A 10,624-nucleotide genomic window follows, 5' to 3' on the forward strand; every position below is an offset into this window, starting at 1 on the left:
GTGGGTTCCCCACAGGCAGGAGTGTGGGTGCCATAGGTGCTGTGGTGGATCCACGTTCCTGGCAGGGTTGTGTCTCTCCTGCAGAAGAGGCACCTGGAGAAGAGCGAGGGGGAGTTGTCCAGCTCCTTTGAGCAGCGCATGCAGGTCATGCTCCATCGCATCGGCGTCACCAAGGGCCCGGCTGCTGAGAGCAAGAAGCAGCAGGTGGGGACCTGTTCCATTTTTGGGGTGGACCCTGCCCCTCCAGGGGGGTAGGAGATGGTGGTCCATAGAGTGGGGCACATCTCCCCACTGGGACTGGCAGCACCCAGCTCTGTGCTGCCTATAGCCTCTGCCCTGTCACCTAACCCCCTGCAAGGGGTCAATTCCTATATACTGCATGGTGTCTGTCAGTCTGTCCCTCCTTTCCTGGCATGCACCCATCCCCTGCAGCCACATCAGAGCCTGGCAGCAGGACTCTGCCCTCTGTACCCATTGTCTATGTGGGCACTGCCTCCCCGACAGCCCCCTTACCTGTTTTTTCCCCCTTGCAGAGCAAAGACAGCGAGATCAAGAAAGCCGGTTCAGATGGTGAGGGGCTGTGCCCTCCCCACCCTGACCCCCACCCAGCTGGGCACCCACGGGTGGCCATGGGCAGTCCCCTTGGACTCCCAGCTGTGGATCCCACTACATTTTCCTCTTGCTGAGTGCTGGTGGTGCTGGGCAGACCCCAGCTCACTGATGCTGGCTGGTGGCTTGTACTTGCAGGGGATATCGTGGACAGCTCTGCAGACTCTCCCCCATCCCTGAAGGCCCGCACGCATTCTGTGTCCACAGGTGGGTCAGCAGTGCATGCTGGGGGTCACACCAGCCCCTGGGGCAGAGGGCTTTATCCCCTCTCCTAGAACCAAGCACGGGGACTGGAGCCAACAGGGACTGGTGGGCACAGGCATATGGGCAGAATTCCACCCTTGGGAGGGTGCCCTACACCCACGGGTGCCCATCCCTGGAGATGGCACATAAACACCCAGCCCATTGCCCAGTCCCTGGGCTGCCTGCAGGCTGGTTCCCAGCACCAAGAACCATCCCTGGGGCTGTCACTTCTGGACGCCCACAGCTCCATCCTGCCTGCCCCACAGACGCACCCTTCCGCAGCCCAGCCGCCAGGACGGAGCCCGGCGCCGAGCCCCGGCCAGCCTGGAAAGCCCTGGGAAGGCAGCTGCCCACTGAGCCACCGGCCACCAGCTCTGACCAGCCCCGGCGCTCCTTCACCCTAGCAGAGCCCAGTGGGCTGCCAGAGCCCGGGGGCCGGGAGGGCTGGAGCAGCAGCCTGCCACGGCTGGGCAGGAACGTGCCGGCGGCGCTGCCACGGAGGGTCAGCCATGGTGGGGAGGTGGGTGCTGGCACCCTGCCCACCCTGCCCACACCGCCCAATACTGAAGGTAGGGATGCATGAGGTGCCCATGGATGCCTCATTCCACTGCTGGCCGGTTCTTGGAGCCCTTGGGAATGGAGGGCAACAGGGAGCCAAGCACACGGTGGGTGCTGGGTGCTGATGGGGCCTGTCAAGTGGGGTGCTGTGGGCTATCCTCCAACTGCACCTCCCCACTGCTTATACAGACAACCGGCTGATGGCACGGCTGGCAGCGCCACGCGGGACCAGCCGCCGAGCATTGTCCGTCCATGAGGAGCAGCTCAGGGAGCCCGAGTGCCCGGCAGAGCTGGGAAGTAAGTTGGGTCTGAAATGGGACCCCAAGCCCTCCTTGCACCTAACACCAACAGAGGTGGGTGGTGGTGTTCCATGTGTGTGCTGGGGCTGCCTCTCCCAGCTGGTGGGTGATAGACAATGGCACTGGCACACTGGAAGTTCCCAAGGGGAATGTGGCACAGGGATCAGTTCCAGCAGGAGCCAGGCCACTGTGCCCCACCCTAACATGGGGCTGGGTTATTTCCCCCAGTGGGTACCGTTCCACTGCGCCTGCGGCGTTCGCCTGTGCTCAGGCACAGGACCAAGCACGAGTCCCTCTCAGAGATGGAGGGTGAGCCTGGACCAACCTCAGATGCTGAAGGTGAGATGTTCCCCTCCCTGCTAAAGCATGTTTTGGGGTACCAAGGGTGCCCTCATGCTTACACCAGCACCTGTGACCTGTACAGGTGCCACGCTGCAGGACTGGCCCAGCGCCGGGCTGGAGGAGCCGCAGGCTGGCACAGGCACTGAGGGTGAGCAGCCACAAGCCCTGGCACAAACTGTTGGGAATGCACAAGACTCAGCTGCCGTAGACCAAAGATGCCCAGTGCCGGGCCAGGAGGAGCCGGCCCTGGGACAGTGAAGCCCCTGCATGTCACCACGCTGTTCCCAGTAAAACCCTGCAAGCAAGTGCGCCGTGCCGGGGTGCTTGGCAGAGAGATGCAGAGAGGATAGATGGGGCACCAGGCTGGCATGGATGTGCCAATGATGGCATCGCCCAATTTTCAACTTGGGGACAGCCAGGCCACCAGCACCACCCAGGATGCCCAGGGACTGTCAGAGCCTGCAGGTTGCATCCAGTGGTGCTGCAGTCCCCAGTGCCCTGTGTTGCTGTGGGCTGCAGCGGGGGAGCCGGTGATTTTCGCAGCCAGCTATTTTTAGGAAGCGTTCCCAAGGCACTTTCACCACTCCAGCTCCTGACCCCATGGGGTACCGCTCTCTCCAGCCCCCGCCAGACACAGGCTTCCATCAGTGGGACCACAACCCACCGCCTTTCAGCACGCAGCTCCATCCCCGCAGCTCCCTGACGGCACCAGCGTGATCCTGACACCCCAGTGGCTTTCTCCTGTGTTGCCCTCTGCTCTGGACCAAACGCATTCCTTACACAGATGTTTACGACAAAGCAAGATGCTTGTTTTGGTTTTTTTTTGTTTGGTTTTTTTTTTTAATACAAGAGCTGTGTATTTAAAAAATATACAATTTTTAATTTCTACAGCATAACCCTGCAGGATATTTTTTGTAATAAACAGTGCAGGACCCAACCTAAACTTATTCAATAAACCATCCATGCTCCTGGGGTACCTTCGGAGCAGGATCAGGACGCCTCTGCCATCACTGCTATGGTGGCACTGTGTCACCTCTTGTCCCCACTTGCTGGGACAAGGCATTTGGAAAGGATGAAGAGGTGGGAGAGGGATGCTGGCTCACATATAGGCATTCCTGAATGAATGCTTTTCTCCCCTCCTGGCACTGAGGGTATTGGGTTTCAACAGGTCATGTGCCAAGGTTTCTGCAGCTAGGCCAGCCCACTCAGCAGTCCCCTGGGGCACAGAGCTTCTGATGTCCTCACATCCCTCCCCCAGCCACTCTTCCCAGTGTTTTGACAGACCCATTGAAGAAACAAAGGAACGAAAGATGGGCTGGGCTCAGGAATCCTCCTCCTCAGTCAGTATCCAGCATGCCCATTTCAGCATTGCCTTTGAGATCCTGAGAAACCAGACAGGAGGAGTCAGGGTGAGAAGAAATCCAGCTGTGGACACACCACTAGGGCAGCTGGTGACAAGGGGTAAGGTAGAGACTGGGGACTCACTACAGTGATGTGAGTCCCACTGCAGGAACAAGGGACAGCCACGAGTCCATGGCTGATATGGTACTGACCTGATAGATTGTACCTGCTGGCAGAGCTCAGGGCTTGGTGCCTCGTATTGGTACTGGGGCGGTCTCTCCATGAACTACAAAAGCAAAGGGGAGGGCAAGATGGGTCTGCTCCAGCCACAGCACACAGAGTGCTGCCCTATGCAGCCTGAGAGCCCAATAACCCCAGGAAAACACCTAGAATTGAGGTGTCTCTCCCTCTGTTCTTTTGATCTTTTACCCAGATAGCCTGGAAGACGCTCCAGCAATTGTTCCCACCCAATTGTTTAGCTCAGGCTAAACCACAGTCTTCACCATCTCTGGATGGAGTTAAAGGCCTGTGGATGTGGCAGTGGTGGACTTGGCAGTACTGAGGAATGGTTGGACTTCCATCTCATGAACTCTTTTCCAGCCTAAGTGATTACATGATTCTCTCATGATTCCCTCAGTATTCCCAGATCCTCCACCATCTACACTGATACCTGCATTCAACTTCCCATCCCCACCAGCCTGGTGAGGAAAGATCCTGGGGATGGACACCAGAGGTGTGGGCACAGAGAGCCTCCCCAGCCCACAGGGAACCTCACCAGCTGCTTCATATTTACCGGCTCTGGAGCTCTGCACTGCTCCAGCCTGGAGCTGGGCCCAGCTCTTGCAGGGGATGCTTGCTCTTCCTCCTCCTCCTCCTCCTCTTTATCCTCTTCCTCAAGCTCTTTTCCATGCTGCAGCCCTGTCTGCTTTCTGCTCTTCTTTGCACCCTGTGGGCTCATGAGCTCCGATCTCTTATCTGTGCCTCTCCCCCTGTCCTTTGAGGTGCCCGGGGTAAGCTGCTGCCCACTGGGGCCCTGCTCATCTTCCTCCACCAGCTTCCTCTTGGCACCCACAGTCTCTCTTCCCTGTGTCCTGGCATGAGCCAGTCCAGGCCTCAACACATCTGGAGAGGAAGTTGTGCCACTGGAGCAGGCCTTCTCCCTGTGAGGAATCCTGCCGGGCAGGGACTGTACACTGCTGCCTGGCAAGGCTGGAAAAACTGGAGAAAGAGTGGGCAGGGTGGCCTGAGAGCCCCTGGATCCCTGCGGGCCACGATCAGCACGCAGGGTATCCCAGGCTGCCTCTGCAGCTGATGCCACCTCAGTGGTGCTGATCTCCACCGGACTGGGAGTGCTGTGGGAGCGGAGCAGGGAGGGAGATGAGGTCTGTACTGGCTCTCCCTGGGGCAAGCCCTCAGGAGAGCCCTGGCTACACAATTCCAACAGGTCGGTGGTGTTGCTGTCAGCAGCCACATCTTTCTGGGTCTTCAGGGGAGGATCAGGTTGAAAGGTCTTCTCTAGTAAGAGGAAAAGCATCATCAGTTTGAGCAGGGGGCTGGTGGTGGGACCTGCCCTGGCACACAGGACGAGTGTCAGGCCTGGAATGATGCAGGTCCAGGGCTATGAGAACATCACAGCACTGCTTTATGGCCAGGGGAAATCAAGCCAGCATCCAGGGTAAGCTACACCCATTGAGAAGAGAGGAGCTGTCTCCTGCCAGGAAGGCAGGCTGGATGCCCTGGGACATAAGGACTCACCATCGGAAGAGCTCGGGGTCAAAGACAACGAGGGCATTCTATCCCAGGGGTTGTCCAGGGATCCCTCCAAGCTATCTGACAAGGCTGGTGATGTGGCACCTGCAATGAAGAAGCTGGAGAGTTGATTTTGGCAAAGAAAGCAGCTGCCCACTCCCTGTGGGTGCCCTGTGCACAAGGTCTCAGACAGAGACAGCTCTTGAGGGGAGCTCTGCAGCCCTTTCCAGCTCAAAATGTGGTGTATTTCAGTGATAGCCTTTCCAAGATCTCACACAGCAGGCAGTGGAGAGGCAGACACTGCCCAGAGAGCAGGCAGGTATGAAGGAGGCTTTCTCCTACACCCTGCACTATTCAGGACAGTTCCTCCCTTCAGCTCCTCCTCTACATGGAGCTTCTGCAGGTAATTCTGCAGCAAAGCTTGGTGACACCAAGCCAAGTAAGGTGACACAAACCCATCCTGGTGCTGAGCCAGAGCCAGTGAGGAGCCCATACCAGGGCAGGAGACTCATGCTCAGTGATGGCATCAAAATGCCTTCCTGTGCTCCCAGGATCAACCAAAGCTGCCACTTCAAAAACCTGGAGGATTGGGGCCATTCCCTTCCTGCTCAAGGTCTCCCAAAGACCTGGCCACACCAGTACCTCCTCCACTTAGTCCAAGGAGATGGGCTGTGTCAACTGTAGAGGAAACTAAAGGCTGGATGGGATCTGGAGCGTTCATAGGAGGCCATGAGGACGATCCAAAGGCTGGAGCACCTCTGCTATGGAGACAAGCTGAGAGAGTTGGGGTTATTCAGCTTGGATAATAGAAAGCTCCAGGGAGACCTTAGAGAACTTTCCAGTATCTGAAGAGGCTCCAAGAGGGCAGGAGAGAGGTCCAGAAGGACTTTAGACAAGGCCATGGAGTGCCAGGACAAAGGGAAGTGGCTTCACACTGACAGAGGGCAGGGTTAGATTAGATATTTGTAAGAAATTCTTCCCTGTGAGGGTGAGGAGGCCCTGGCACAGGTTGCCCAGTGAAGCTGTGGCTGACCCAGCCCTGGAAGTGTTCAAGGCTAAGTTGGACAGGGCTTGGAGCAACCTGGTCTAGTGGAATGTGTCCCTGCTCATGGCAGGGATTTGGGCTAGATAGTCTTTAAGGTCCCTTCCAACAGAAATCATTCTAGGATCTGGAGATTCTGCTACTCACAGCTGGTCTGGGATACAACACTTGGGTCTCCTGGCATTGTCCTGTCATCACTACTCTTTCCAGGAGCTGCTTGGCTTGTATCTGCAATGAAAGGGGCACTGTTGGTCATACCCCCAGCATGAGGCACACCCAGGGCAAAGGAACTCTTCTCCCCACCCTAGGGAGCCCCTCATTTCATATGCCTGGGTGCTGCACTGCCTACCTGTGTACCCTGCAGATGCTGCCTCAGAAGAATCACAAACAACTGCCTCCTCCTCAGGAGGGATCACCAGGGCACTGACTGGGACCATGAAAACGTTCTCTCCCTGCTGAAATGAGACAAGTGACAGGGGTTTTTCTGGGCAGTCCCTCTCCAGGTGCAGGAACCCACTTGTACCTGCCAACCCAACACCATCTCCCTCCCCAGCAAACCTCCAGCTCTGCCCACTGTCCTTCCCCTTCCCTCTCCCACCCACCAGAGCACCCTAAGCCGTCACAGCCCTGTCTCAGCTGGTCCTAGCAGGCAGACTGACCTCCTTCTTGCGCTCTGCCTCCCACTGGGTGACAGGAACCTCGTCCTCCACTGTCACTGGCTTGTCCTTTGATTTCCATAAATCCAAGCATTCCTCGGCATTTTCCTTCAAAATCTCCAGCTGGTTCTGTCCTATGGCATCAATCAGCTGAGAGACAGAGGGCTCTGGAGCAACAACACACAGACATCAGTAGTGGAGACAGCTGAATTCAGGCAAGCCTCACTTGCAAACCTTTACCCTGCTGCATGACTTGGTGACTGTCATGACACTGAAACCTGTGGGAACATCCAAAATTCTGCATTTCCTTTGCTTCTAGAAACTATCTTTCCTTTCTTCACACATCCTGGACCAGCAGCATGAGCACAGGCGTGCAATGTCCCACTCTGCTTTAGCTGTCAGCATTATCTCTTCCTGCTTTTTAGCAACATACACTTGTGAGATCTGACCAGGTTTGTGCTACCTCTGCCTAACATGGACCAAGCTGAGGAAACCCAGGCCCTCCACCCAGTCAGAGCATTGCATACCCCCCACAACCCTTTACCTGAGCTGGGAGCATTCCTCACAGCAAGATTCCTCCTGTAATGACCAAGGAGAAGACAGAGCCAGGTTAGGGCTGGGACACACACAGCTCTTGGTCACAGATCAAGCACCCTGGATTGGAAGAAGCAGCTTGTGCAAGTAGTGGTTCTCCCACTGGGTGCTGATCTGGCCACTGGCCACATGCTCAGTATGCCAGGAATAGCCATCAGGGAGCCTCACCCCTGGAGATGGACTGATGGAAGGCCCTGAGGATCTCCAGTATTAGATCTCCAAGGATGAAGAAAGAGCTGTGCAGGGCTCACCCACGCAGCTGTGCTGCCCACCACTGGCAGGAACAATTTCCCCACAGGTGTTTCCTCCTAGCTCAGAGGAAGAGGCTGGCACTGTGCCACCACAATTTCATTTTTCATGGTCTACTCAACTCTGTCACGTTCCAGGGCAAGGAGTCACACAGGTTAACCAGGAGGTGCTATAACCTGTGCCAGCCCTTGCCAGCATGCTCTAACCCCAGTCTGAGGTTGCACACTCTCATCAGGGTGTCTGCATACATTCCTCAGCCCTATACTTACAGCCAGAGCTCCTTAATCTTCTTCACCACAGAGGGGTCCTGGTTCCTGCAGCAAGAGAGAAGCCAGTTACTGATTCCCTCCAAATCCCCATCTCCCTTGCCTTGGAGACAATCCCTCTTTCAAAAGGAATTTCCACAAGCAGGTCACATCAGGACTCCCAGGGTCAGCCACTGTGGGGAAGATGAGGAAGTCCCCCTGAGCACAGCCCCCACCCACTCATGCCATGGGCCATACCCGTCGGATGATTCCATCCTCTGCCTCTGCATGGGCAGCACGATGAACTGCTGGGCCGTGAGGTAAAACTCGCAGTCCTCCTGTGGGGAGGACAGAGCCTGTAAAGCACCTCTGAGCCCCACCTCTGCCCCTGCCTCCCCTGGGGCCAGCCAGCACTCCCACCCCAGCTCTGCCACAAACCCTCCAGTCTAAGAGAAGGTCCCCTCAAAAAAGACAACCTCCTTCAAAGGGGAGTTTGTATCTTCCTGCCTCAGCTGATGGCTCTGCAAGAGCCACATGCCAGGGTTGGCCAGCCCAGGGGAGTCTGTGGGGACACCTCTGAACCTCTGCAAGGGGACAGTGGGCTACTCTGCCACCAGCCCATGCAGGCCTCCTGCAGCTGCCCAACAGGCAGAGGTGACAGCCAGGTGGCCCTGGGAAAGATGCACCCCATCCCCAGCGAGGGCTCATCCCTGCCCAGGTCAGCTGCCACAGACCCCACAGGAGCTGCAGATGAAAACAAAAGGCCACCCATCACCTGTCTTCAGCTGCCAGGAGCAGCTGGAAGCAGGCAAGAGTGGAGGAAGCACAACATGGTAAAGGAACAGGCTGCTTCCAATCCTCAAAGCACTTACCAGCCTGGCCTCGTCCTGAAAACACACTGTGTACTTCTGCAGGACGATAATTCTGCAATTAAGGCTGGAAAGCCTGAGCTGCAGGTGGGCGCTGGAAAAGGAGCAGAGCAGGAATGCCTTGAAGAATGGAGCTGGAACCCCTCCCCCAACACACAGTGGGGCTCCCACAAGTGCTCTGCCAACCACACCGGGGCATTCTGGAACATGTCTCAGCATGAGCAGCAAGCACCAAGGGCTCCATATTCCTTAGAACATCCTGCCTAAGAGCAGCTTCTTCCTGCTGCTTGTCCTTGGCTCTGCCACCAGCACCCCAACAGTTAAAGGGTGTCCAAATGGGAAAATGAAAGAAAGCACTGAAGGAGCAGCCCAGGCTACCATGGTTAATGCTCTGCCTCCTTCCACAAAACCCAAGAGCTTTACAGTCCTTTCTAATGGCATCACAGCTTCTGCCATGGATCCCTGCCCATCCCAACCAGCAGACACCAGAGCAAGGGCATGCCAGCTTTCTTCTCTTAGGAGCTCTTTCACACCAGCTTCCCACCCTGAGGTTGCTTTAGCTTAACACAACCTGAAACAAGACCAGGCAGGAGCCCCAGCTCCTCACAGCAGCTGTGGAGAACTGCTGTCCCAGCCATGCCAAGTCACGGTGGAACCCACTTTTCCTCTGCCTGCAGAGCTTCGGGTGTAATGACCACACGGATGTAGCAGGATCCATCAGAGACCTGCACCACAGCTTCTTGGAGGCCAGGCTGGCCAGGAGCAGTTGAGTCACTTAAGACCTGTCAAGAGATGGGAAAAAAACCTCTTATTTGTAGACCTGGAACAAGTTTCACAGGAAGGCAGTCATGACACCAAGCTTTTCCTCCTCAAAACAAATTTAAATCAGAGACATTGAGAAGGAAGAGTTGCACAGCCACCAAGCTGGGAACCACTGTGCACTTCACAGAACTTAGATTTTAAAGGTTGGAGTGCTTTGGGACAGTCCCTGTGGGTACCTACCCGCACCACCTGTCCAGCCAGGAAATTCTCACGCTCATCCAGTTGCTCGTAATTCACCAAGAGGTCAGCAATCCATGGCTCCAGGACGTAGAGTTTGGGAGAAGCCACATTCTTGTCCACACAGACAAGACTACATGAGAAGAGACAACACACTAAACTATAAGCAGTGCTCTATCACCCTGGGAAGGGTTTTGCACACCAAGCACAGCCACAAGCCCCGGAGATTGCTCAAATCCACCCAAGTGCACCCACTTCTCTGCAAGGACCCATCCTAAGGGCTTTGTGCTGAGGAAGCCAGGCTGCTGGGAGCACACAGGTCCTGCTGCATTCTGCTCGGACAGTGGAGGGGGACACTCGCAGCTCTGGAGTATGTCTGGCCTTCTGCAATTTTCCCACACAGGACAGGACATTTATTTCTACTTCCTTCCACATTGTTTATTATCACCCAGTAAATACTTTCCTGGGACCAAGTCTTAACTATAACTGCCTGAACTGTGAAAGGGAGAAGAATTGGGGACAGGCAGGGGCTGGGGACAGGCGGGGCTGGGATAGATGCGGCTGGGGACAGGTAAGGGTTGGGGACACGCCGGGGCTGAGGGCAGGCGGGGGATGAAGACGGGCAGGGGCTGAGGGCAGGCGGGGGATGAAGACGGGCAGGGGCTGAGGGCAGACGGGGATAGGGCCAGGCGGGAGCTGAGGGCAGGCGGGGATGGGGCCAGGCGGGAGCTGAGGGCAGGCAGGAGCTGAGGGCAGGCAGGAGCTGAGGGCAGGCGGGGGATGGGGCCAGGCGGGAGCTGAGGGCAGGCGGGGATGGGGCCAGGCGGGA

General features: G+C 56.6%; 3 protein-coding genes across 9 annotated transcripts in view; 1 reads left to right on the forward strand and 2 right to left on the reverse strand.

Annotated features, from left to right (window-relative positions):
- CARMIL2 (capping protein regulator and myosin 1 linker 2) overlaps positions 1-3,022 on the forward strand; it is a 23,262-nt gene extending 20,240 nt beyond the window's left edge. The window contains exons 34-40 of one of the 2 annotated variants that reach the window (XM_015639575.1): positions 85-204; positions 534-570; positions 748-816; positions 1,119-1,421; positions 1,600-1,707; positions 1,938-2,048; positions 2,134-3,022. In XM_015639575.1, coding sequence (XP_015495061.1) covers positions 85-204; positions 534-570; positions 748-816; positions 1,119-1,421; positions 1,600-1,707; positions 1,938-2,048; positions 2,134-2,309 — 924 coding nt within the window. In that variant the 3' untranslated portion in view covers positions 2,310-3,022. The remainder of the gene's footprint in view (positions 1-84; positions 205-533; positions 571-747; positions 817-1,118; positions 1,422-1,599; positions 1,708-1,937; positions 2,049-2,133) is intronic. The other variant, XM_015639576.1, reaches the window with a different exon arrangement.
- LOC107209709 (C-factor-like) overlaps positions 1-10,624 on the reverse strand; it is a 136,335-nt gene that overhangs the window by 113,799 nt on the left and 11,912 nt on the right. The window lies entirely within an intron of this gene.
- Positions 2,907-10,454, reverse strand: LOC107209679 (proline-, glutamic acid- and leucine-rich protein 1-like). Of its 6 annotated transcripts, none has more exons than XM_015639627.3 (15): positions 10,051-10,454; positions 9,799-9,928; positions 9,457-9,578; positions 8,800-8,890; positions 8,186-8,265; positions 7,952-7,996; positions 7,384-7,418; positions 6,843-7,006; positions 6,533-6,635; positions 6,331-6,411; positions 5,784-5,915; positions 5,148-5,246; positions 4,186-4,907; positions 3,605-3,678; positions 2,907-3,433 (listed from the first exon to the last, which is right to left on the reverse strand). In XM_015639627.3, the coding sequence occupies exons 1-15, from the start codon at positions 10,206-10,208 to the stop codon at positions 3,373-3,375; spliced, it is 2,097 nt and encodes a 698-aa protein (XP_015495113.1). In that variant the 5' UTR covers positions 10,209-10,454; the 3' UTR covers positions 2,907-3,372. The 6 variants fall into 6 exon arrangements, with proteins under 6 accessions (XP_015495113.1, XP_015495112.1, XP_015495114.1 ...); XM_015639626.3 differs by having other exon boundaries at positions 6,533-6,638; positions 10,051-10,453; XM_015639628.3 differs by lacking the exon at positions 5,784-5,915 and having other exon boundaries at positions 6,533-6,638; positions 10,051-10,451.

The sequence above is a fragment of the Parus major genome, chromosome 11 (genome assembly GCF_001522545.3).
Source record: "Parus major isolate Abel chromosome 11, Parus_major1.1, whole genome shotgun sequence".
Taxonomy (NCBI): domain Eukaryota; kingdom Metazoa; phylum Chordata; class Aves; order Passeriformes; family Paridae; genus Parus; species Parus major.

What these genes read in the sequence shown, in the direction of transcription:
- LOC107209679 (XM_015639626.3), bottom strand. Translation starts at nt 10,208, where the DNA reads ATGTCCTGTCCTGTGTGGGAAAATTGCAGAAGGCCAGACATACTCCAG. An exon ending in TGGCTGGACAGGTGGTGCGG is followed by an intron (nt 9,579 to 9,798) that starts GTAGGTACCCAC and finishes ATCTCTTGACAG; the next exon opens with GTCTTAAGTGACTCAACTGC. An exon ending in AGCATCTGCAGGGTACACAG is followed by an intron (nt 6,412 to 6,532) that starts GTAGGCAGTGCA and finishes CTTTCATTGCAG; the next exon opens with ATACAAGCCAAGCAGCTCCT.